Here is a 25195-nt window from a genome sequence, read left to right as displayed (position 1 = left end):
AGAGAATAAAAGGTATTTTCTGATTTAAAAAAATACATAAAATACAGGCATACAAATTGGTTTAAAAAAAAATCCTGTATGCTTTTTTTCTTTTATTCTCAGCAATCACACCTAGGCTATAATCGGTTTTGTTAGTGCAAACGTGGGTAGCTGTAATTAAAGGCATACAGTGCGCTGTTGTGAAGCAGCTTGATGCCCTGTCCTGTGAGAGGCATCAATACACCAACACGCATGCTTCCAGCTGTTCCCTTAATAAGAGGGGTGCGAAGGCCGAGGTCCCTAGGGACTCCCAGCATGCACTGCTATTGGCGAGGCCAAAGCCATCCATTATTATTAATTTTTAAAAACGTGGTCAGATTTAATTCCAGTTAGACTACTGGCACACGGCCTCCATCACCAGTGTGTGTAAAGGCTGTGCTGTAGATACGCTTCAATGGGCTCTCAGTCTCTCAGTGTATATAACGGGGACAGTGGCCTGCACCTTCTCATGCCCCCAGTGAAGTTCAAGAACCTACAGTACAGGGGGAAGGGTGAAGAAGGGATATTCTCACTGTTCCCAGGGTTGCTTTTCCTTTTTCTGTTAGAACACTCAGAGGGATTCTATCCAGCCATTGAGTAACCTTATAATGCCAACTGCGCATATGCCTGAATCCAGAAAGTGTCTTTTCTGTTCCTGCCTCCTCCCATCCTTTGCCGAGGTGGACAGGCAATTCTGAATCTGCTTTTCAGGGTGACAATGCTGAATGGTGTCTCCGTCTGCATTAGTTAACACAGGCAACAAGGAATTCCCAGCTGTGGCGTAAGCATTTCCAATGGCAGCAGCAATGAAACGTTCTAATAAATTAAGTGCCCAAGTGGGCAAATCAATAGTAAGAATCTGGGTTAAAAAGAGATAACTGGTAATTAAGAGCAGGTTTCATTTGGCACCGGTGCCAGCAATAAATAAAGTCAGTGCTATTTAAAATGAAACCTGCCCAGCCGCACTTACTGCAGCTGGGGCGTGAAGGCTGTGAAAAGGTTAGGGGATTTGATTACTAAGCTAGTTCACATTACTAAAATCATAGCTTATGTTGGCAAGCCACAGTGGCTCCATTCACTAATCCTCTGACTTTTATGATATTTATCCCGTATCTCTGGAGCTCCAGTTTCTGGCTAAAGCTTTGGAACCCCAGTAGCGCCGTGGAAAATGGAAACACCAGAAAGACAGCCGAGGTTCTGTGTCAGTGACAAAAAATAAAAAATAAAAAGACCTCAAACCAATCTCCACGGTTCCATTTGCCAAAGAGCTCCTCTCTTCTTCCCAGCCCACAAGCTTGTAATGCTATCTTCTGACTCAAAGGTGAGTCAAACAAACCTCCATGTCATTCCATGCCTTAGAGGTAGTTATCAGCTTACCAAATGAATGTCATCAGATCTTGATGGGAAGACTCTTGGCAGGTAAGTAAATTCCTTTTTTGCAAATCAGGGAAGGGCCCTGAGAGCGGTTCTCACTGTGGAGTATTTGGAAATTCGGCTGAGTTTCTGATCATCAGTATATCGGGAGGGTGATGGTAGCTACTTAGCATTTAGTGGTGGAAGCCAAGGACGTTAAGCATCCCACCGAGGAAGGCGCAGGCCTACCCCAGTGGCCAAGAATGCCCTTGTGGGGACACACTGCACCTCTGTCCACAGGACTTCAGGATCACACTGCCCTCTAGACCAATTCTCAAGGGATTGAATTAACATTACACCACGGACTGAGTGTAAATGATAGCCAGGCCAGGGTCACCTTGGGTGAAGCCCTTTCCTTAACATAATACTGCTGTCCCATCAGCTGGACAGTCACCTGGAATTGAGAGTACGCGTGTGTACAGTTGGTCCAAGACGGAAGAGCAACCCAGGGAAACACTCGCGTGAGTTCCGAGCAAGAAGATTAGATGCCGAAAGGGCACCATTAATCCCCGAGCTTGTTCTATATGATCAGATTAGACAGGCAGGAAAACGAAGTTCCTGCTGCATCCAAACCAAGTGAAAACAAGAGAACCAAGTCTGGCTGAATTACAGGGCTAGGGACTGTGTGACAGAGGAATACTGACTTTTAAAAGAACTCTATGCTGCCTTAAAAGGGCTCGCTCTGACTATGCTGAAACGGAGAGCTGACTGGGGGACACGGGGGCATTTGCCTGGGCTTCATCTCATTTCTCCCAATTGCGACACACTGGCTCTTTCCCACGCGGGATTTCAGAACACGCGAAAGAGCAAGCAGCATGGCAGGAGAAGTCAGTTTTGTCAAAATGTTCCCTGTGAACAGCAGTCATACACACAATCTTTTAGTCCATGGAGAAGAAATGAAGTGTAACCCAGGAAGAGAAAATGCTGATCTGAAATGACTCTTCTTGTAGAAGATGTGTATAGCAAAAAGAGATAGAGAAAACATTATTTTAAGACGTTACCTAATTCACAATACAATTACCAACAACATGGGGTGTGATAAAATGAAGTCAAAAGACTAGTAACGCCAAGGCCACCTTTGCCCCCGCAAATGGAACAAATGAATAAAACCAGAGCTTTCCAGAACTGCCAAGCTGGTACAGTACCCCAGTGGCTAACATCTGTGTCTACAGACACAGCACCCACCCATCAGGATACTTGCTTCAGAGTTGGTGAAGAAACTCCTCCACCAGGACCACGAGTACCGAGTCAGAAAAGAAAAGGAATTCACCGGAGCTCATGGTGAAAATGGAGGCAAATAAAAGCAGCAGCCTTACCCAAGTTGTAGTCTTTGTGTTATGGTCAATGAAGAAGGGTCGGCCGTTTGGAGCTATCCTCATCTCCCAGCCTGGTGGCAGGAAGCTCTGTGTGACTTTGTGTTGTGGTTTGGGGGAGTTGTAAGGTGATGGCTGAGGGGACTGTGGATTGGAAAGGGTATCTTTCACAGCGCGGCGTATGGGTGAGTCCTTGGCACCCTAAGGAACAATAACGAGTGTTAGAACTCTTCACCATGTGCCAATTCAACATGCCACAATGCAGTCGGTACTGCAGGAAGCTCTTCCTTGGACAGCGACGAGGGAGAGACTCCCCCAAACCCCAATTTCTCCATTTACTTTCAAACCAACCTAAGCTTACACCTTTCTCTTGGTTAGATACGCAACAGTATCAAGGATGAATAGTCACGATTCTTTGCCAAACACGCCTGCCCAAAATACCATTTTTATGGGTGGAGATTTCAGGGTGAGCAGGATGAGCTCCTGCCCTCAAACAGCCTTTTGTCTAATGGACACACTGCTGGGTTTTAGGGTCCAAAAGGACACCTCCATCGGTAGAGGCAGCCACCTGGAACAACAGCTGTCACCCCACATTCCCACCAGTCTAGAAGTGCCCTCGTCCACTCCCACTGCGTAGGAGCTTGCCTCAGGATTCTTTAATTTACTCATCAATTCCCTCGCTCTTCTGAGCAACATTTAGGTATAGGGCTGCCACTAAAACATAACCAGGAAAGCGCACAAGCAGATGTCCAGCAATGACTTAAGAGATGAAAATACACATTAGAGACATGTACCCACACAATGGAAGACCCTACATTCAAAGGAAAAAATGAACAAAGCAATAACTGCATTCTACAACTCAACAGAAGCATCGCTACTTGGAAGAGTTATGGGTTCTGATGAGGGAGCAAACACAACAGGAATGGTACAAGACCAGCAGAGAACGGCACCGGTCACCAAGCGTGGCACCAGCCAAATGAGAATGAAGATTATGACAGAGTCTAGAATGTTAGCGGGGCAAGGCACAGAAGCATGGACGCAGTCTCAGGCCAGCCTTCACCACCAACCCGCGACTGCTCGGCATGGAGCTGCCTGAGGAATGAAGCCCAGTTTAGAGAGAAGAGCAAATGAAGAGGAGCCACAGGACAGAGATGACCCTGGTTAGACGAGGCGGCCTTCTCACCTCCAGTGGGGCAGATAAAGTTACTGTTGGCGAGCTGAGGCTACGGGGCCGGCGGATCTGAGGCTCGACTAGGTGGTTGTTACTGTTTGTGGCTGATCCGGAGGCACCATCTTCTGCAAGCTATTTTGGAGGCAAAAACAGGTTAGCTTTGTATGAGGATCTCCCTGTGTGTGATGAGGAGCATGAACCCCAACAACAACAACACACAGAGCCATAATGAAAGGTTTGGTCTATTTACAGCATGGAGGAAATAATTAAACCTAATAATGGGGGTAAAGATGGGGAGACACATTCAAGAGAAATAACAACAAATCACTGGCCAGTATAAAAACTAGCCTTGGGAAAAGAAGGGATGTGGGAGTGGGGGAAGGGAGCTATCTACGGCCATAGGCTCATTTTCTGAAAGTATCTCTGAGGTCACACTAAAATAAATGTTATCCAAGGACCAAAGTCATCCTCAGGCAAATATTCATTCTACCGAGAGTAACACATGTCTTTGGTGAGAAGAGGCCTTAAACACAGGCCTTTCAGAAAAGGACATTAGCATCATCAGGTCAGGATGTTTCTGGTCAGCACATCTCGGCCCTTGAGCCTGGGTTGGATGGTGATCTTCATACCTGCATTATTGGTCGAGTCCAAGTTGTGGTTCGATTGTTATGATTGACATAGTATGTACGTCCCTTAGCATCTTTCCTTTCTTCCCAGCCTGAAGGGAGGCCCGGCGTGGTATGTACATAGGCCACTGATGGCTGTTTGTGTAAGAAATCAATATTACTTAACAACTAAAATTTGTCTTCTGACCAAGTCAACAATATAACATATAGCTAGAAAGTATATTTCTCTGGGCAAGATAAGTTAATGCTGTTTGCAGAGGAAAAAACAAAACAAAACAAAAAAAACCCCAGACAAACAAAACCAAAACAAAGCCTATAACCCACATACAAAGAGCAATCAGGAAGTCAGAAACAAATTGTACAGATTGTGAGATGGCTGGGATTCACATTCTTACAAAAACCGGCTCTTAGACCTGGAAATACAATCACCACTAAGGCGTTTGTAGAGAAAGAGAATGTGCCATAACCTGGTCCGGTTGCTAAAGTTCATTGCCAAACCACATAGCTTGAAAGAGAATTTCAAGGTGACCAAACTCTTATGCCCGCAAGAGGAATGTTCTAGATGCTTCTAGAGAGCTGGCTACCACAGATGCTCAGCACAAAGTTCTTCCCGAGGCCCAGTGTACACAAACTTTCAGGGCAAAATGCGACAAAGAACCTTTCCTCTTTGACTTGCACTTCTGTATGGGGGACATCATCTACAGGGACCCTGTCATGTCTGTGGAGCCCCCTACTAGAGGTTATGTTTATACCAGTGTAATGGCATAGAGTCTATCTTCCCAGGTCTGTGATGTACAGTTTGGACTATATTTGGATAGTGCAAATTCCACCTTCCTTCCTTTCTTCCTTCCTTCCTCTTTTTCTTTTTTTTTTTTTTTTTTTTTTTTTTTTTTTTTTTTTTTTTTTTTTTTTTTTTTTTTTTTGAGACTGGGTTTCACGATGTAGGCTTGGCAGGCCCAGAACTCACTACGTAAACCAGGCTATCCTTGAACTCACAGAAAGCCTGCCTCAGCCTCCCCAGTGCTGGAATGAAAGCCATGTGCTACCAAACCCAGTATGGATTTCATCTTTTTATATAAAGAATTACTGAGACTTTGGTTTGTGAAGAAAGCAGCCCGAGAAGTATAGTCTGGGTGAACAGGTATTGGAAGATACAGGATGGTGGAATGACTGACAGCAAAGGGATGCCCAGGGCCAGCACCAGCCTAGGGATGCTCAGGGCTGTCTGCACACATGGTGCTGTGCCATGCATTTGTGCTGGGGAAGCAGCGCTCTAGGGGAGAGGCTCAGAAAGACCCACCAGGGCCACTGAGACTTCTGGGAGGTAGAGGAACAGGATCCCTGTCGCTCTGAGTGCTGCCTTCCCCAGTGAGGTCCTTCTCCCACCAGCCCTCTAAGTACCCCAGCAGGTGCTGCTGTCTTAGAATTAGGCTGATCACGTAACTGGGCCTCTTTTCTGTTCCTGACCTAGCTTCTCTGCTCACTTCTACTGCTTTGGTGAACGTCATAACCAGAGAGTCGTCAGTGGACCTGGGACCCTAAGTTAGAGGAAGCAAGAACATGTACATTGCAGTAACTAAGGACTGCAAGCAAAGAGGCTCCTTTGTCTGCTCCCCACGCTGAACAGGAGACTCCAGAAAAATTAACCTGAACACTAACTGGGAAGCAACTGACTCGTGGTTATTTCGACACCATGTTTATCAGGCAAGGGAGAGAGCATGTGTAAAGAACCTTCCTGCAAAGAAATGGCGGCAAACATCTCCTTGACATTTTCCCAGGCAAACCCTAAAGGATAAGGGAATTCCAAGAACAACTAACTACACAGCATTCTGTATCCAGGAACAAGACATGGATGTCAGGTTCTTAAGACCATGAGAGACAGACCAAGTAGTCCACAGCCTAATGGGGACACTGGCAACAAAACTCTGCCTCCCTCCAAGGACTTTCACCTAGACTGGCCAAAACTCTGATGTACTGTCACCTAAGCAAATAGGTTAAAACCTATTTGGCAAAATACCCTTTGATTCACCATGACTTATATAACCAAAACTGGTTTAACTACAAGGACTATTTATTAAATGGCACTTGTCACTTTTCTCCTTTCTTGATGAGTTATGTTTTGGGGGAGAAGCATTTTGATATGTTCTCAGAAAATTCATTTCTAGAAACATTAAGACTTTAACAAATAGCAATGACATTCCTGGAACAGATACTTTTGAACTGACAAACTGAACGACTTGGATGTTTCCCAATCTCAGAACTGAACTGCCAGCTGCAAGAACTCCCTGCGCTCAGGTTTCACGCACAGATCCACAGTTAACACGACCAGTTAGTTCACAGAACCAGGAGGACAGCAGAGAGAACGCTGACTTTGTCTATAATGATCGTTCTCCTGGGAATTGAACGGGCAACTGCTAATGTAGCTACATCTATATAAGATGCTGTTACTAAATATTTCTTGACAGTGTCCTCTCTAAATGGGCATGTAGAACAACTTGTGTTGATGATTCCATATATGACTAAAACACGGCCATCCAGGACACATGGCCAGCAATGACAAGACTCGGCTTCTCCAGACAGCTCTGTGCAAGAGGCCCAGGCGTGGGGCCAAAAGATTCCACTTTTACTACTGTATGTGAATAACAGTATGCTTTAGGGCACTTGGAGAAACATGTTAGGCAACCAAACACAAGCTGAACATTTCTGTTTATGAAATTCATTCATAGACCAAATATACTGCTGAGCCTATGATTCCAAATAGCCATTCGCTTCAATTTCACTATCTACAGTGAAGAACCAGACTATGTTTACGCTGAAAAAAAAATCTGACTATCTGTTGACACTTGCCATCATAGATTCTCCATGACTCACCCAGACCCTGCCATAGTGGTATTTCAGGATATTTTTAGAATCTCTTCAGAGAAGATCAAAGGACTCTCTCGCTTTCTGCTGGAAAGGGAGAGCCCTGGTGGAGCCTGCAGGAAAGTGACTCTGGGTCTACAGGCTTCTGCCATAAATCAAAGGGCCACGATTCCTCGGATGAGGCTCCGCGCTTCATCACAGTGTAGGGAGAGGGTTTACAGAGAAGGATGGCTACCACAACACACTGGAGATGGGAATGCCCTCCAACGAGAGAAGAGTGTAGAAACTGTAGCACACTTCCATCACCGAATACTAAATGACTATTAACAGAGCACAGTAAAATCGATGTAAGTTAAAAACGGTTCGCTGAGCATGATGTACGCAACATCGTACTGGTGCTTCCCTCCTAAACACAACGAAACAGAGCTGTGCGCATAACTGCAGCACGTGCACGCTTGGGAGAGCACAGGGAGGAGCGAGGCGACACATTACAGGGCGTGTCTGCCTGGCACATGCATCCAAGAGGCGGTCAGAGAAAAAACCATGCTAGGAGACAGAACAGGACATAGAGGGGATGGAAGGGAAATGGACTCGGTCCTTTCACGCTCATCCAGGTCCTGAGAAAGCCAGGCACATCAGGGTGGGAGAATCACTTAGCAACTTCCATTGCAAAGTCTTAAACAAAAGACCAAACCCAACCCATGTTTTAATTCACGGATGGAGGAGAACACAGGCAAGAAAAGTGCAGCCCAGAGTGACGTGGGCTTTCCTTCTGATGGATGACCTTGTTCTGTCAGGAATATTTTTACCATGGTGTCTGGCACCACTCTGTTACTTGCTATCATTAGCCATCCCAACACTCCGAAGCTTTAAGCAGGTCATGAATCCAACTGAACATAAAAACAGCTGCTTCATTACAAAAGGATGTTTATGGGTATCACGAAACAAAACCATACCATGGAATGGTCTGCCCTGCAGCCCCACTTTCTCAGAGAAACTACCAGCACATAGTAGAAAATCAACTACCCCGTGTAAACTTCTTTGAATCCTGCTGGAGGTGGGGAGCCTGGCTCGCCAGTACATGCATATTATGTAGGCCACAGTGGCTTAGCAACCTTGCACTGTGCTTGCTGCACTGATGGTCAATGTGAGTTTCCTTTGTGTAACATGGAGGGCTAAACATGCTTCAGGAAATCGGCTATTGTGTATATCGTTAAAGTCATTCATCACTAGTAAGTAGCCACAGTGTAGGTGACAAAGGTGGAACACTAAAGGAAGTTCTTCAAATGGTCATCTAAGCTCAAATCATCAAATACGGGCCTGCCTGACTGCAAGGATCAAGTAGAACACAAGGAAAATAACTACTCAAATTGAAGTCACATATAAGCATAAATACTATCAATCAAAATAAGGAAATAATAATAACAATATTAGATACTTGCATTGAAATATTCTAATTGCTTCCTGCCCTGGAAATGTAAAAACACTTGTCCGTTCCTGCGAGTCAAACTCCTTGTGGCAGAAAGAGGTTACTGGTTATGATGGAGATACAGAAAAAAATATGGCCCCCACTAAAAAAATGTGGTATGGAGAACAGAGAAGAGCACGCAGCCTCTTGCACATCTGGACACATGCACAGCCCTGGATGATTCCTGTGGCTTCTCTAGCTACCGACAAAACTGTATTTGAAATGCTTGGATTAAGCACATGTAACCAGGCTCGACAATACAATATTTTTAATAGGATTAAAAAAATGATTCCATTTTATCCAGGACCTTTGAAGAATTCAAAATGAGAAGTTGAAGATAAGAAACACATATGTCTTTGTACCACATAGAAACTGACCTAATTTGATAATGGGAGGAAACATATCCACCATAACCAACATACTAAACTACCCCACAGTCCTTCACCATTAGGGTCCCATAACTTGTGTTATTACCGTTGGTTCCTCACCACCCGTGACAGTTGATGAACGCGCTCGCCTAGTTGGGGTGCTGGGCTGTTAAACAATAATGTATATCAGTAACTTGTATTTGGGGGAACCATCTACTGCTTAGTGAAGCAGGAATCACTCTGTGGCAATGCTGTGGCAGATGACGTGAGATCAGGAACCCCAATTATCCACCTTGTCCAAATGAAGCTGAGCACACACCAATGACCAGCAGCAAAAATAGAGCATAATAGCACGTGCCCTCTCTGGACCACCGTATCACCCCAAAGACGCTCAGGCTGCATCCTCACTAGGGGTGACCAGCAACCACTTCAAGTGGGATATTTTGTGCTCCACAGTCCAGATCTTAGATTCTTTATCTGCAAATCTCTGAGAGGCCACTGGTGGTCAGTGAGCGCACGGCACCTTCTGGACATGGAGAGAAGGTGGAATCACGGTCTCCACGGCAAACAAAATTGACACTGATTGTGAAGAGGAGAGCAAGTGCAATTAATTTCTACCAGAAAATCACAGAATCACTAGGGTGAGAAGGGCCCCCACCGCTTCATCCCAGTGTACGGTTCTGCTTTGGGAGGTCTGCACTGAATCCACCTCAGCTTGTTATTAGCCAGCCTTCACGGTGGACTCCACCACTGAATTTCTGATTTTGACTGGCATACACCATCACTTCATTTAGGTAAAAATGTCCTTTGACGTCAGGTTAAAATGTTTATGGCGAGGAAGATGGTTTCAAAAATTTCAAATCTGTGGCCTGTCTTCAAGTTCATACACAATGAAGCAGGTCATTAAAGAGGATTTGTAGCAATTAAAAAAAAGGGGGGCAGGCGGCTCATGCCTGTAATCTCAGCACTCAGGAGGGGAAAGCAGGAGATTGTCGCAAGCTCAAGGCTAGCCTGGAGTATACAATTAGAGTTCCAGGCTGGACCGAGCTATAGCTCGAGACTCTGTCTTAACTCCCACTTCCCCCACAAACCCACAAAAAACAAACAAATAAAAGGCCAACATCAAATATCAAATTGAACATTTAAAATAACTGCAGAAAAATTTCACCTCCCAAAGAAGAAAAACATTTTTTTTTTGTCAATTGGTTCTTACTAGGCAATTCTTATCTGCCCATCAATTTGATATTTAGTATATTATTGGAAGGGAAAACCCCTCTACCACGTGATGGGCACTCAGACTTATCACAGCCATAGGAAGGAAGGGGCAAATGGCAGCTGATATTTCATTCATGGGGTTGCCTTTGTAGTTAGCACAGGCACTCTGGGTAGTGGTAAAATTTAGGCTGTCTTGCTGGAAGAGTTCTTCCTGATCAATGAGTCTGCAGAGTTCAGATACCAGGACCAGAGCTATAGCTGTTGAATGGACCACGTAGTTTCAGTAAAATAAGCATGTCAGAAATGCACACTTTGCAGTGAGAAACCAAAGCATGTTTTTAGCAGTTTAGAAATGTGGTTGGCAGTTAGGATTCTGGGCTGGGAAGTCGAGATCCTTGCACAATTTACCCAGAAAGTTTCAAATGTCCTGCTTTATACGGTGAATGGATCTACACAGGAAAAACTCTTTCTCAGCAGCCCTGACGATTCTGAATCAAAGCCGAAAAAAAAAAAAAAAGCTGAGGACTGGAAACGAGTGTTTATTACCGGTGGTAGGTGAGCCTGCTCAGCAACCGTGTCGGTAACACTGCAGGACCGAAGCCTCGACGAGGGCTCTCTCTGCTGCAGGGAAGGAAAAGACAGGCGGGGTTAAAGGGGATATCCTGCACAGCTCTCTGACACCAGGAGGCAATCAAGCACCACTTCTTTCAGAACAAGGACAGGAGTCCTTGCGGATCTCTGTTTCAAGTCTCTGTTTCCCCACAGACCAGGACTATTGGAAGGGAAAAGAGACAGGTCCTCACAACATTCAAGAGTAACAAGAGGTCAGCAGTCCTGTACACTGCCTGGGATGCCAGCTCCGGGCAAACTCTCAAGTGTGACGAACAGAGGAAATGAGGGACCAAAAGGTGACACATGGCCCTTGACCAGCTACTAGCACTGTTCACAGTGAGGTCGCTGCACTGCCGAGCTGGCTACACTCAGACATCATCCCCTCCTTCCTGCGATAGGCCGGGCTTTGTATTTAGCTTCCAAGTGGAACTTCCGTACAGACCACAAGTGGAGCAGAGGGGGAGGCAAATCCAAAGACCGTCTTGTGCGTCACATACAAGGCTCCTCTCACTAATTTGAATTCTTGGTGGTTAAACAAAGCCTCGTCAATCTGAATGATGATACTCAAAGGTCACAGACAGAAGTCACAGATTCCTTACCAGCGACGCTTATCCCACGGTACAGCTTGTAGCACATGTGGCTTTTACTATTTTAAAATAACGCCCAGGAAGTTAAAGTCAGCGGAGCTCTGTGGTGGTAACAGGGGCAACGCTCACCTTCCCACACTGGGCAGTGTCAAGGAGTCGTTCCTGAGCAAAAAGTTGGACCCATTGCCCTGAAGACACAGCGGCCTCAAGCATCAAAATCAGAGGAAGCTCCCTAAGGATGTGCTATCACACCTGGGTCTTAATATGCCATGCTTCTGGAAATGCTAAAAGCAAGAGCTCCCTGCTCTAACTGTGACAAATGCTAATTTACGTCAACAGAGAAAACCAGGAGCTTTCCCCACATGGTTTATATAAATGGTATATAGCTGCTATAATTTCAGCAATTCTTTCTTTGATACATTTTAAATACATGGCTTGGTGGCTTAGGCTGTTTCCATAGCAACACTTTTACCCAGTCAAATATCTCATATATGTAACCTCTTTTCTATCCACTTAGCACTGGATTTTCATCTCAGTGCTATTTCTCTTTTTGAAAAACATTATTAGAATTTTAATGCGAAAGCACACCAAGAAGAAATCCCTGCGACTCATGTGACGGGGGCTGGCAGTTTCTTTTAGAAGAAGAACTCCGCCATGGAAGGGCTCATAATCGTGTTCGCAGTGGCTTGTACGCTTTGTGTGGCCCTTCTACTGTTTACATTCAGAATGCTCATAAGAATGCCATTCCAACACAGGAACTATCATCATTTTCTCCAGGACATCTTTATAAGTCCAGCTGCCCGAGAAACATGGTGTGTGCATTTGGTCTTAATTACACACACACACACACACACACACACACACACACACACACACACACACACACACACACTAATGGTCTGTGGGCTTTTCCTGTAGTTTTGCACTATCAACTGCAAAGTTCCTTGTGACCAATTTCATTCCTTCTCACTGACCCGAGACTTCTACAAAGTATTTCTCTGATGGCTGAGATGAACCCCAAGTTCAAGTGCTACTGTGATGCCAGGGCCACAGTTTCATACTTTTTCTCCTCCAGAGTTCCTATATTGGGTTTCTGGGTATCTTCTACAGCCTAGTGGGGCTTTCCCAGGGACAACCGCTTACACATGTGGCCCTACTTATTTGTGAACTAGAACGCAAATGTGTGTGGACTATGAGTTTAGAAGATTGGCTGGGAGGCTCTAGGGCTCCCGCTTCTCAACAGGACAACTGCCCTCAGGACGAAGACACTACTTTCACGACTCCCCAACCATAAAGTTATTTCATTGCTACTTCATAACTGTAACTCTGTTGCTGTTATGAACTGTAATGTAAATACCTGATATGCAGGATGATCTTAGGTGACCCCTGTGAAAGGACCATTTGACCTCAAAGGGGTCACAACCCTCAAGTTGAGAACCACTGCCCACTGCCCTTGCCATTATCAATATACAAGAGTCTCCTAACGCAACAACAAAGGACCGACTACCGCTCAGCTTTTCTAACAAGACCATGACTTACGATCAGAGAACTGAACTGTTCCCCATTGGTGTCTGGAGCGATCTGTAACCTTCTGCTCAGTTCCTCCGACAGCTCTTGGGGGCTGGTCCGAGACACTGGGGAGGCAGGAGGTGGGGGCAGAGCCAGGCTAAGAGAGTCTCCTGCCATGTTCACTTCTTCTGAAATGGTCTCCCAAGGCTTTGGAGGAAAGAGAAAGTAGATTAAGTGCTAGGAATTGGGGATTTAGCGGTCTTCCCTCCAGTAAAGCACACAACATCCATAACCATCAGGATAATGGCAATTAATACCGTTATTAATTAATTAACAGCAAGGGGCACAGGATCTTTAGGAATAAGCATGGGGAAAACAGAACCACTGTCCCAATCAGCAGACAGGAAAACTTCGCTGAGAGAGCAAACTGCTGATGTACGCAATTAACTGGGGGTGTGACCAGGTGTGAAGGAGCGGGCCCAGGGGCCATGATCTCACCCCTTAGGGGTACACACTCCACAGCGCAGCTCTCTGCCAGCCTCTATTACAAATGGATTAGAAACGCCCCAAGAATTTACAAGCAATTTTCATGTTTTTTTTTTCCTCTTTCCTTTCTAGCCGCTGTGAGAATTCTTAATGAAAACAGCTGAGATGCTGCAGAATGGTTCGGGAATCTACTGTGGCATCACTAACTTACTGCCCTAATACCGGCCGCTGCCAAGTTTCATGAATGACATCCCAACATACGGTCAACACAACGATCAGTGTCATCGGCATCGGGTTAGAATTATTTCTCATTTGTCGCTTAATTCGTCTCCTTTCCCAGTAAATTCCTACTAACTCAAACTTGCACATTTTTTGGTAATCTCTCCTAAGGTGGCACGCAGTTATTAGAAACTCATCTGTGATGCCCGAACAAGTGTCAGAGCTCACTCGATTCCTCAAAAATGGCAACCTTCGTGTTGTTTCGTGAGATTGGTTAGATCCTGGGATAAACCAGTCATTAAGCAGAAACATGGAAGACTTTCACACGAGAAAAAAATGTTCTCCCTTTGATATTTATACAAGCCTTGGCTGAACATGGGGTCCACATGCATTTTCCAAGTTACTAACGCTCAGATGGGAATCAATTAGTTATGAGGTCACAATCTTCACACTCAATCCACAGTTTACTGTGAAGAGAAAATGGGATACAAAATCACCCTGGGGCTCGTGGGAAGATGGAGCTGCTCAGTTGCCAGCATCATACCTCAGGGCCCTCTCCACCGCCTTCCGAGGCCTCAGGCTCCAAGTCTTCACTGATGTGCCTCCGCGAGCGGAAACGCCGGTGTGCGGCCTCCTGGTTGATCTGCCTGATGTTATTGTCTGACTCGGAGGACACATCCCTGAAAGGAGGGTGGGGTGAGGGGATGAGAAGAGGTGTTCACAGCTATCCCGCAAACAGTCCCTTCCTCCCTGTGGGCCACACATTGACTAAGATGTCAGTGTCAAACACCAGCAAGGAGCATGAGACCATTGTCTGGCTCAACCACACTGCAGGCTCACTCTGACCTCACGGAAGCAGCCTCAGTGCCCTGAACAAGAGTGACAGCGGCACCTGAGCATCGTTCAGACATGGACAGCCAATCCCTCTGTATCCACGGGGAACGACTGCAGAGCCTTCCCTATCCCCACGGATTCTAAAATCCTACAAGTTCAGCCCCTAACAAAGAATGACACTACGTGCCCAGAACTCACGTACAACTTCCTGTATACTTTAAATCCCCTCTAGATGATGTACAATGCCTCAGACAATGAAAAGGCTACAAAAATTGTGTAGGGAACGAAGACAGAGACAAATGGCCGCCTGGGGTCAGCACAGGCCTAATATATTTTCCTGAATAGTTTGACTGAAGCATGAGTCCAGAGGCATGGCTGTTCCCCACACTGCACTCTAGGATTTAAGAGAAGAGAAATCTAAGTCCTTCAGTCTGCGGTAAGTCAGGCCGCTGGAAGGAAGTGACAAGCAAGCCCACACATGCTCACACATGCAGCCTGTCAGCAGGTCCCCTCTAGGTCCAGCCAGCAGTGACAAAATAGCTAATTCGGGTAATTGGTAACTGACTGAAGGCTGCCAACAGCACCAATTCAAGGCTGAAGTCCCAAGGGGAGGACTCCTGGGCTGCGTGACTTACTTTTAAATGCTTTCTGTCTTGTTTTGGGAAAAACCTCACATCACAATATTGCAGCCCCCTTCCCCAACAACCCCTTCTAATAATCCAAATGAACACCAGGGGCCGACCTCCCAAATACACTTGGGACTTGAAGAACATGGCGCCGTCACACCTGAGCTGTTTGTTTTTTCACGTAAGGTCCTTAAGTCCGGATCTGAGTGAAGAACTTATTCTTGAAAACAACCCAATCGACAGCACCCTAAAATACTTTGCAGCACATGACAGGCGATGGTCCTTTGGGGGAAACCATCAGCTAGATGTTGCTGGAGTGGAAGTCTGAACGCCCGCCAGAGGCACCTGCACATGCTCAGTCTGACTCCATATCGAATCAGCACAAATTATATTTCAGGTTACTGTTCCAGAATAACTGAGAATTTTAGTTCAGCTGAATTGAAACACAGTATTAATCAACAGTCTACTTATAGAGTCTTTCTAAAAGAAAGGATTTAGAATTTCTAGTTCTTCCAAACTCACTCACAACCCCCAGAAAGAGCCAACTGGATTTCAGAATAGCAACTAGATTCAAAGAGCAACAATGTAGGAAGATGTCACAACATCCTAAATAAGCAAAATGTTTCCTTTTATTTTTTTTATTTTATTTTTTTTTATAATATTTTGAAACAGGGTTTCTCTGTGTAGCCTTGGCTGTCCTGGAACTCACTCTGCAGACCAGGCCGGCAGAGATCCGCCTGCTTCTGTCACCCTAGTGCTGGGATTAAAGGCATGTGCCACTACTCAAATGTTTGTTATCAAACATCTTTACACTATTAACTTTAGGGCTAAAAAAAGTAGTGTGAAAGTTAGTTTCTATTTAGTTCACATGCAAATTATAATTCTTTATTACTAAAATATGAATTAAAGGAATTTTATATTTGTATATATAATACATAAATTTGCTGCTATTACAACATATATTGTTGTATTAAATATGTAATTAGAATAAACTTGTACACTAAATAGAGGCATCTTCAGAAAACCAATATTATCATAGATGCAATTATTATAATCAAGGAATACAAAAGTGTAGTAATGTTTCTGAAAACATAAAAGATTAAAGATGTTACTGCTGGCTTTTAGAAAATACCATATTGTATCTGTGATGATGTATTTATTGTCCTCATGTTTTAAAATGTTCAACTCTCAAGCATGAAATAAAGTATAAAACAGAAATGTAAAATGTTACAGCACATTTGTAAATGACCTCAGCAGGGAAGCAGCCAGAGGAAGCTATGGAGTGCCTGCCTGCTTTACTATCTTCTTAAATTTCTTTTTTCCTTTTTTTCCTTTCCTTTCTTATCAGGCAGAGTCTTTCTCTGAAGACCAGGCTGGCCTTGAACTCGCAGAGATCCACCTGCCTCTGCCTCCCGAGTGCTGGGACTAATGGTGTGCCACTGCACCTGACCCTCTCTTGGTGACTAAGGGTGAACACAGTTGCTCCTTATGATGATTTTCCTCACTTGAAAACTCCTGACTCCATGTGTACTCTCTCAAGACTGAAAGTCCTCCTTCAAATTCAGTCCCCAGGTACTCCAGAGGGACTACAGGGGCTCTACAAACCTGGGTAAAACAAGGGTCACAGTGCCTGGGTGAAGTGACGACTTGTCTGTATCTCACATCCTCTAAAGTATATGATGTCTCCTATTGCACGACTGGTGTGTGTGTGTGTGTGTGTGTGTGTGTGTGTGTGTGTGTGTGTGTGTAGAATGCTCTATTTAAAAATCAGTGATGTCAATTTCCCATACCCAACTTGCTCAGCTAATCAGCAATTGGTCTGAATGGTAGCTGGAGGGATGAGAAAGGGAGCAGGAGCCTGGTAGATAATTTTTCGCTCAGTGTACTGGTGTTTGTGTGTGTGTGTGTGTGTGTGTGTGTGTGTGTGTGTAGAATGCTCTATTTAAAAATCAGTGATGTCAATTTCCCATACCCAACTTGCTCAGCTAATCAGCAATTGGTCTGAATGGTAGCTGGAGGGATGAGAAAGGGAGCAGGAGCCTGGATAGCCCAGGAATGCGCTCTCTGCTCCCTGGCAGCTTTGACGCCCTGTTCCCACTGCCATGAGAGACTCATTTGTCTCAGCTTAAAGCAATGGATTGATCCATTCCCTCCCTGGCTATGAACCTTTGAAACTGTGAACCGAAATAAAACCCTTACTCCCATAATTTATCTTAGGTACCTGGTCACAGCAATATCAAACAGGCTTTTCTCGTTTTAGGTAATAATATGAAGAATTTGCACAGGGTGTGAGCATGTGTGTGTGTGTGTGTGTGTGTGTGTGTGTGTGTGTGTGTGTTTGTTTCCTTTGCCTTTAAATGAGTGAAAGAGCTGTTGACTGCCTACAAGGTTCTACAAGTACCTGCAGCTACCAGTTAGCCTGATAAACCTAGACGCAAAGATGATTTTACCAGGAACAGGGAAACAATGTGAGAAATGCCTACGTCATCTTTTCTTTTTTTTTTTTCCAGTCGTTAATTTTGCACACACAGTTCCCTTTGAATATTATGGGAAGTGACAGGAATAGCAAGAGTTTACCACTTTACCAATCCTTCCTTGAAACTAGCTCAGTGTTTACTAAGATTAAAGCCTCAGACCACGCCCAGCCCCCAAGCATTTGCTTTGTTTTAATAAATTATATTTCTTACTATTACGTACACATGTGTGTAGAGGTCAGAGGGCAACCTTGGAAATAGGTTCTCTCCCCACACTGTGGATTCTGGGGGTTGAACTTAGGTCCCCAGGCTTGTGAGGTAAAGGCTTTTAAACCTTTGGGCCATCTTGCCCTCCCCTTTGCCTCAATGCATATGACTGTTAAGGAGACCCAAACCACAGAGCTAGGCCTGGTTGCTAGGGAACTGGGAGATACATTGAGTATTTTATAATCAACAGCTTAAAACAAGTATTTCAACTCAAGTTTATCTTACAAATGGTACTTGTCATTTTTGTAGTAAAATATAGTTTACTTCCAAACAGGATTAAGAATAAATCTAAAATGAGGTGTTTTAAAAGTTACTAGAATTGAGAAGGTGGGGTGACTTCAAGGGACACCTTCTGTTCTGTAGGTATTAGGAGAGGCCTGAACTAGGCCCAGACAGTACCTCAAACCATGTGCCTAAAATCACTTCCTGAAATGGCTCATTTTGGCCATTCATCTAAAACCATATTTTGCTGCACTCTTACTCCGGTGCTGCAAATCTCACTCCGATCTCTGAGTGAGAAGTCCCAGTCCCAGAATTTTCCTATTCACCCACCTCAAAAGCAGCTCACACCTGAAATCCTAGCATGGGGGAGGCTGAGTAAAAGTACGAGGCCATCCTGGGCTACAGAGTGAGAGCCTGGCAGAGAAAAACAACAAACACACACCCAACCCAACACACAGAGAACACGGGCTGCTGAGCTGGTAGATGGAGGGGGCTGGCAGCAGACATTCACTTGTCGGGAGGGGCCTGCTCCGTCTCCCAGCTCTTTTTTGCTTTGGGGAAGGGACATGAGCCACAGGAGCTGACTGCAGAGAAAGCAAGCAGAAAGCAGCTGTATGAGACTCCTGGGCACTCTGCATGTTTAACCGAGGGACATCTGTCAAGAGACGGAGATGTAGAATTGCCTCCAGAGTGGCCTAAGGGCAAGTCAGGGACAAAACAAACCCTGCCAAGTTCAGAGGGTTCAACTTTGGGGTGCCTGTCTCTTCATGTCTACCCACTGAGGCCGTGAATTCTTCGTTGACTTAGGACCTGATTGATCACTATCCAATGTTCTCAGATATAATTTCTTAATTAAGGTATTTTCTCACAATATAATTTTTTTCTCTGAAGAGCGCAAGAACAGTCTATAAAAATTGAGTTACAAAAAAAAAAATAAAACTAAAAGCAAAAGATAATTTCTCTGGAGGTCCTAGAACTTCTGGCCAAGACAAACGTGTTGAGGAACAATAATTCCAAATGCATAAACTGCAGATGGGATAGAGGGGATGGAGTGGAAACTGACTTCTGCCAATCACAGTTTTCTGGCTTTTGAGATGAGATGTGTTTCACACGTAAGAAGTCATGCTTACATAACTGATACACCTTGATCGATTTAAGTACACACTTATGAAATGATCACCGTGTCGCAAAGATGATATACTCTAAACACACATCCTGTGCTGTCTCAGCTGTCACCTCACTAACAACTGCACCCAACTTTCCCCTCAAATAAAGACTTCCCCCTGCGTGGTAGTGATCAACAAAGGTGGACAATCCCAACTATGTGTCAGCCACTAACATTTCCTCCTGGTTCTGTCCTGCAGGGGTCGTGCGAGGCTCTGATCACCACATTAGCCCCCTTGTGTGTTCTCCTCTCCTGTGCTCTTTAGCTTAGTTGGATGATGCCTCTTTTTTTTTTAATGGTAAGATAGTATGCCTGAGGTAGGTTCAAGGGCCTACAGATAGATATAGCACTTAAATAGCTTAGCAAACTTCTAAGTATAGTGAGATCATTAATGAAAGACAAACAGTAGTAAATAAATATATAGTATCAACAAAATCACATATATTTAAGACCCTAGCATCATGGTGATATGTATCTTGTCTAAACAGTAAGATGAGGCCACACTGGGTAATGCAGAGTGGCCAAGAACAGCTGGTAGACCCAAGCACCTACACAGGGAAGACCAGGGATGACTACCTAGTCACTGCTCCAGACTCTGTAAGCTTTCTCCCAAACCACATACAATGTCAGCCAGCGGACTTGGCCCACCCTCTCTAGCCACTCCCCCAATTATATGGCGAATACCTTCAAAATTTCTAAAGATAAAGGATTTGTAAGAGCAGTTTACAGCATCTCTGGATATCACCTGCCTAAGAAGCATCACTGGGAAATCTCTTTCAGTTTGGGTTGGAAAGAATATGATCTGACGAGTCAATACACTCACTTGCCTTTGTTGCATTTTGAAAAGTGATCACTTGTAATATTTACTTTGTAATATGAATGATGCTATCTTGGCTGCTGGCAAGCTTGTAATATCTAAGGTAACTTCCGCTTTTCCCGCGGGTACTTTGGCTCTGCCTCTTACTGCACATTGATAAAAATTTAAGTTTTGCTACGATGATTCAACAAAAAAATCTACTTTAAAATCTTTCTTAAAGGCAGTAATTGAGGTTTAACTAGGATTTATTTGCTATCATCAGAACAAAAATTACTAAGGGAACAGGCATCATCTGCCTTGCTTTCTCCCTAAGCTAGTAGGATGCTGAAATAAACAGTAATTACTAATTTTGACTTTGCAAATCTTCTTTGCATTTCTAAATAGACCAAGGCAGTAATACATAAATTTTCTGAAAAGTAAACAAAATAAAAATAAAAGAAGCCTTTGTGACTTTATAAATCAAATAACTGTAAAAGAATAAGAATGCAAAGCATAAAGGAAAATGGCAAAGACAATCATTCTGCCTCCTGTTTCCCATCCTGGGTCAGCCCGGAGAGGAAGCTGAAGAAGACAGAAGCAAGGTGATCATTGAGCCAGAGTAGACTCCAGGAAGAGCACATTTCAGTAATCCTACAAGAGGCACAGAAGAAAAACTCCAACCTCATTGCAAAAGGCAACCTGGCACAGGGCAGCAGCCTTTCCCTGCATGCACGCTTGCACGCATGCACACACACATGCACATGCTCACTCACTAGCTCCCAAACCTGCCCTGGAACTGCCACCCTCTGCTGTGCGGGGCGTGACAGAGCATCCCTGCCATCTGGCGGTACTTACATCAAGCTGGGCCGGTGCCACTGGGTACTCCTATTGTTGTGGTTGACATAGTAAGTGCGGCCTAAGTTGTCCACTTTCTCTTCCCATCCCGGTGGCAGGGGAGGAGGAGGGAGCTCCTCCTGGTGCTGGGAAGCTGGGTCGTTGGAGTCAACAACCTCCCATCCGTGCTGTGGGGTAAAGTGAACAGGAGGCTCGTGAGACTGGGCTCCAGATCACAGGAGCAGGCCACCCCAGCCTGACGCCCTTCTGCCTCACCCGGCCTCACTGTGGGTCTTACAATGGTTTCCTGGCTCGTGCTGAGATCGATGCTCCCTCAAAGGGAGAAAAACTAATTCAAGGTTTCAACACTCATCTGAGCAATGGCCAGCTGATCATGCCAGCTTCTAAGATGACTGCATCGCAGGGGGCCACCAGGTCTGGAGACTTCATTTACTTTCTTTTCATTTCTTAAACATTCATTTATTTGAGTGTGTACGTTTATACCTAAGCTCACGTGTGCCTACATGGCACATGTATACAGGTCAGAGGACAATTGGCACAAGTCAGCTCTTTCCTCTCCTACCATGTGAATCCCATGGATCAAACCAGTGTGGCAGAAGGCGCCCTAACCTGTCACGCCATCTCGTCAGCCCTGTTTAGTTTCTAAGCCACATCACAAAATCGTACATTTCCAGTAGTTGTTTTGACTCAACAACCTCTAGGGCTGCACAAAGCCAACGACACGGGACATGCCGGAGCTGTCTCAGCCACCCTCCTTTCAACACCACCATGATGCATGCATGTGTGGGCTACAGAAAGCAGGGCACAGATTACAGGGGTACGGACAGGGCTATTGGTCCCCAGCGAGGATGGCCTGGGGCTGGTGTGACCGGAGATGAAGCCTCTCCCTTGTCTGTTACAATGATGAGCCAGGAGTTGTCTAGAAACTGATGCCGTTGCTTCGGCACTGCCTGAACAGACTGCATGGGGCCAGGACCAGAGTTGAACTGTTCCGACACATACCTTTGGCATTAAGTATTGCTTTCCTAACATCCCCTGGTAAAGCCAGCGGAAAATCAACCGATTCACTGGTGACTGCAGTCGGAAGATGAGAAGAGTATAAAAAAAAAATTCCTCGGATTTCACACAGCAATCTGCTGCTTTGCTTGGGAAATCTCAAACTCCACTATGGCCTGCCACCCACCCTGTCACGCGGCGGTAGCTGTGGAAGTCTATAGTGAAACTCTGCCTGGAGATGTGGCCTCTTGGTGGGAGGGAGTTTGGTCAGCTTGTCCGCCACCTATCATTCAAGTACCACACATGTGGGACAGCTGCAAACAGACGTGAGAACAGCCAGGGAGGCCTCGTTTAGTGAGAGCGTTCTGAACAAGACAAGAGTTGTTAACAGGACAGTGTTGACCACAGTGTGCTGAGATGGTACAGTGTGATCCACAGCGCAGGCATGGAGCCAGAAAGCGAAGAGCCCGCTCCGCCAGGAAGAGGGCAGAGCAGAACACTCTTCTGGATGGCTAACTGCAAAATGGCATTTCCCAAGGATAGCTTTGCAGTACATACTGTTACCCAAGGACCAAATGAACCAGAAATGGGGAGACAGCTTTTAAGTCAATCCCCATCCACTTTGGAGCAAGCTCAAGTGCTAAGAGGAACCCCAAAATAACTGAAAGCCCAAAGCAATAATGTTTTTGTTCTTGTTTTTCCTGGCAGTGGGGCCATCCACAGTAGATGCCTTAAGCCGCTATGAAGAGTCTTCCTTAGGCTCATGTGTGTGGACACTTGGTCCTCTGCTGGCGATGGTGTCTGGAAAGGTTGCTGAACCTTCAGAAGGTGGAGTCTTGTGGAAGGGAGTGGGTCCTTGAGGGTGGGCCTTGTGGATTTACAGCACAACCCTGTTCTGCCTACTTTCCATCTTCTGACTGTGATACAATATGACCAGCTGCTCCACATTCCTACCACCACAGCGAACCTCCCTGGCCTGAAATGTGAGCCTTTCTTCCGTAACTGGCTCCGGGTGGGTATCTTAACAGCAGCCAGAAGAGAAAACCAATACAACTGTACGAAGAGCTGCTCTTCCTATTATTAGAGTCGTGACATAGAATGAGAATTGCACTTTGGCTAAAACAATCACACAGCGGAGACTTTCAAAGACAAGTGCGGGGGTATGTGTGTATGTGTTTGTATTTATGTTTACAAACATTCACTCCTTCAGCGAGTCTCAGAGTGTAACAACGCAAGTGAGGCGAGCAGCCGGGAGACAGGCCAGACCCCGCAGCTGACCCTCATACCTCCATGTCGTCCCTCTGCTCGCTGTTTTCTTCATCCTGACCTCCGTTTTTCGGCATGTACGCCATTTTCAACCGCAAAAAACCCTTGACTCGCGATTTATGGCTGCACACAAGGAAGAAGACCAGTTATAAAGACTATGGCTTGTTTCTATCTTTCTTGTTTAAGGTGTTGGCTGAAACTGTCCTCAGAGAACCCAGGTCTGCATCACTCACTCCCACATCCACCCGCAAGCCTCACCTTCTTGGTCGCAGGAGAAAGTCCTTAAATGTATAGGGTCTCTCCATGGTTGGATCTTCTGTCTAAGGGAAAAAAAAAACCAAATTAACAAAGAAGCAGCACTTATAAAAATTCCTCATTTTGACACATTCATCAGGAATATGGAGGATATAATTTTAGGACACGCCAGGGGTTAAAGAGGAGCTGGCTTCTCAACATCTGGATGACTAATTAAGCATCTGCAAGGCCCACAGAGGCCTGACTCCTTGAACCCCACTAGATGTCACTATCTCCAGCAGCTTCTAGTAGTCAAGCCCAGCCAGAGACAAATGACAAAATTATAGCCGGCACTTCCAAGTCTAATCTGTAACTGCAGGGTGTAGCCTCAACCTCCCAGAGTCGATTAACTTTGGAAAACCAGCGGTCACTCGAGCCTCATTATCCCGTGACTCAGGACACCTAAATTCAGAGTTAACCAGGGAGCCTCTACCCACACTGGGCTTATGTCAAGAAGCGGGGAGTGAAACTGGGCTGTGTTCCTTATTTTGTCAACTTGGCACCAACTAAAATCATCTGGAAGGAGGAAACCCCAACCGAGGAATTACCTCTGCGAGATCGGCTTTTTGGCATGTCTCCCTGATAGTTCTCTGATTAAAGATTGCTGAGGGCCCAGGTCACTGTGAGAAGCGCTACCCCTAGGCAGGTGGTCCTGGGTTATATAGGAAAGCAGGATTAGCGGCTTCCTCCACGGTCTCTGCTTCAGTTCCTGCCTACTGGTTCCTGTCCTGAGCTCCTGCCTACTGGTTCCTGTCCTGAGCTCCTGCCTACTGGTTCCTGTCCTGAGCTCCTGCCCTGGTTCCTGTCCTGAGCTCCTGCCCTGGCTTCCCACCACCTTTCCCTCCCCAAATAGCTTCTGGTCCCAGCAACAGAGAAGCAATCAAGGGCACAAGATGTATGTGCATTCCATAAGAAATTAGAATTCCTTTTACTGTGCAAAGTTGGTTGGCTAATGAAGCAGGAAAGTGGGAAAATTTGTGCCATTACTGTTCAAATGTTACCTGAAGTCAAACCTGAACTACCTGGCTTGTCAGATTAAATGCAATCCAGAATATTTGCTTTTATAGGATGAGGGGCAAAGCACAACACAATGATGTATCATGTCCAGGAAGGAGAGAGAGAGAGAGAATAGTGTTTACATTTGAAAGATTGTCTATTTATATCCTTCCTTCCTATCCTTCCTCCTCCCCCGCTTTATGCTTGTGTATTATCTGTGTGTTTCTGTGTGCTAGCCAAAGGACAGCCTTGGGCACCATTCACCCTGTTTTCTCTCTCACTGGCCTGATACCCACTGATTAAGGCTCACTGATCAGGCTAGAGCGGCTGATCAGAAAACTGGGGACTTCTCCCTGTCTCTGCTTCCCCAGTGCTGGAGTTGTAAGACATACCATAATGCCTTTTATTTACTGGTTGAGTTTTATTCTCACACAATATATTTTGGTCATATTCTTTTCTGCCCCCCCCCAACTCCTCCTACATTCTCTCCACTTCCTTCCCATCCTACTTCATGTTCTATCTCCTATAAGAAATATA

At 45.3% G+C, this 25195-nt stretch overlaps 1 protein-coding gene across 1 annotated transcript in view; it reads right to left on the bottom strand.

Moving 5' to 3' along the window:
* The window catches only part of Nedd4l (neural precursor cell expressed, developmentally down-regulated 4-like, E3 ubiquitin protein ligase), a 322283-nt gene that overhangs the window by 40286 nt on the left and 256802 nt on the right, over positions 1-25195 (bottom strand). The window contains exons 7-15 of the mRNA XM_026783372.1: positions 23627-23688; positions 23389-23491; positions 21107-21273; positions 14412-14547; positions 13193-13369; positions 11001-11075; positions 4545-4676; positions 3928-4047; positions 2748-2945 (exon numbers count right to left, since the gene is read on the bottom strand). Of these exons, the coding sequence (XP_026639173.1) occupies positions 2748-2945; positions 3928-4047; positions 4545-4676; positions 11001-11075; positions 13193-13369; positions 14412-14547; positions 21107-21273; positions 23389-23491; positions 23627-23688 (1170 nt within the window). The remainder of the gene's footprint in view (positions 1-2747; positions 2946-3927; positions 4048-4544; positions 4677-11000; positions 11076-13192; positions 13370-14411; positions 14548-21106; positions 21274-23388; positions 23492-23626; positions 23689-25195) is intronic.

Source organism: Microtus ochrogaster, chromosome 18, assembly GCF_000317375.1.
Source record: "Microtus ochrogaster isolate Prairie Vole_2 chromosome 18, MicOch1.0, whole genome shotgun sequence".
Classification (NCBI taxonomy): domain Eukaryota; kingdom Metazoa; phylum Chordata; class Mammalia; order Rodentia; family Cricetidae; genus Microtus; species Microtus ochrogaster.
This window is presented reverse-complemented; position numbering and strand designations above follow the sequence as displayed.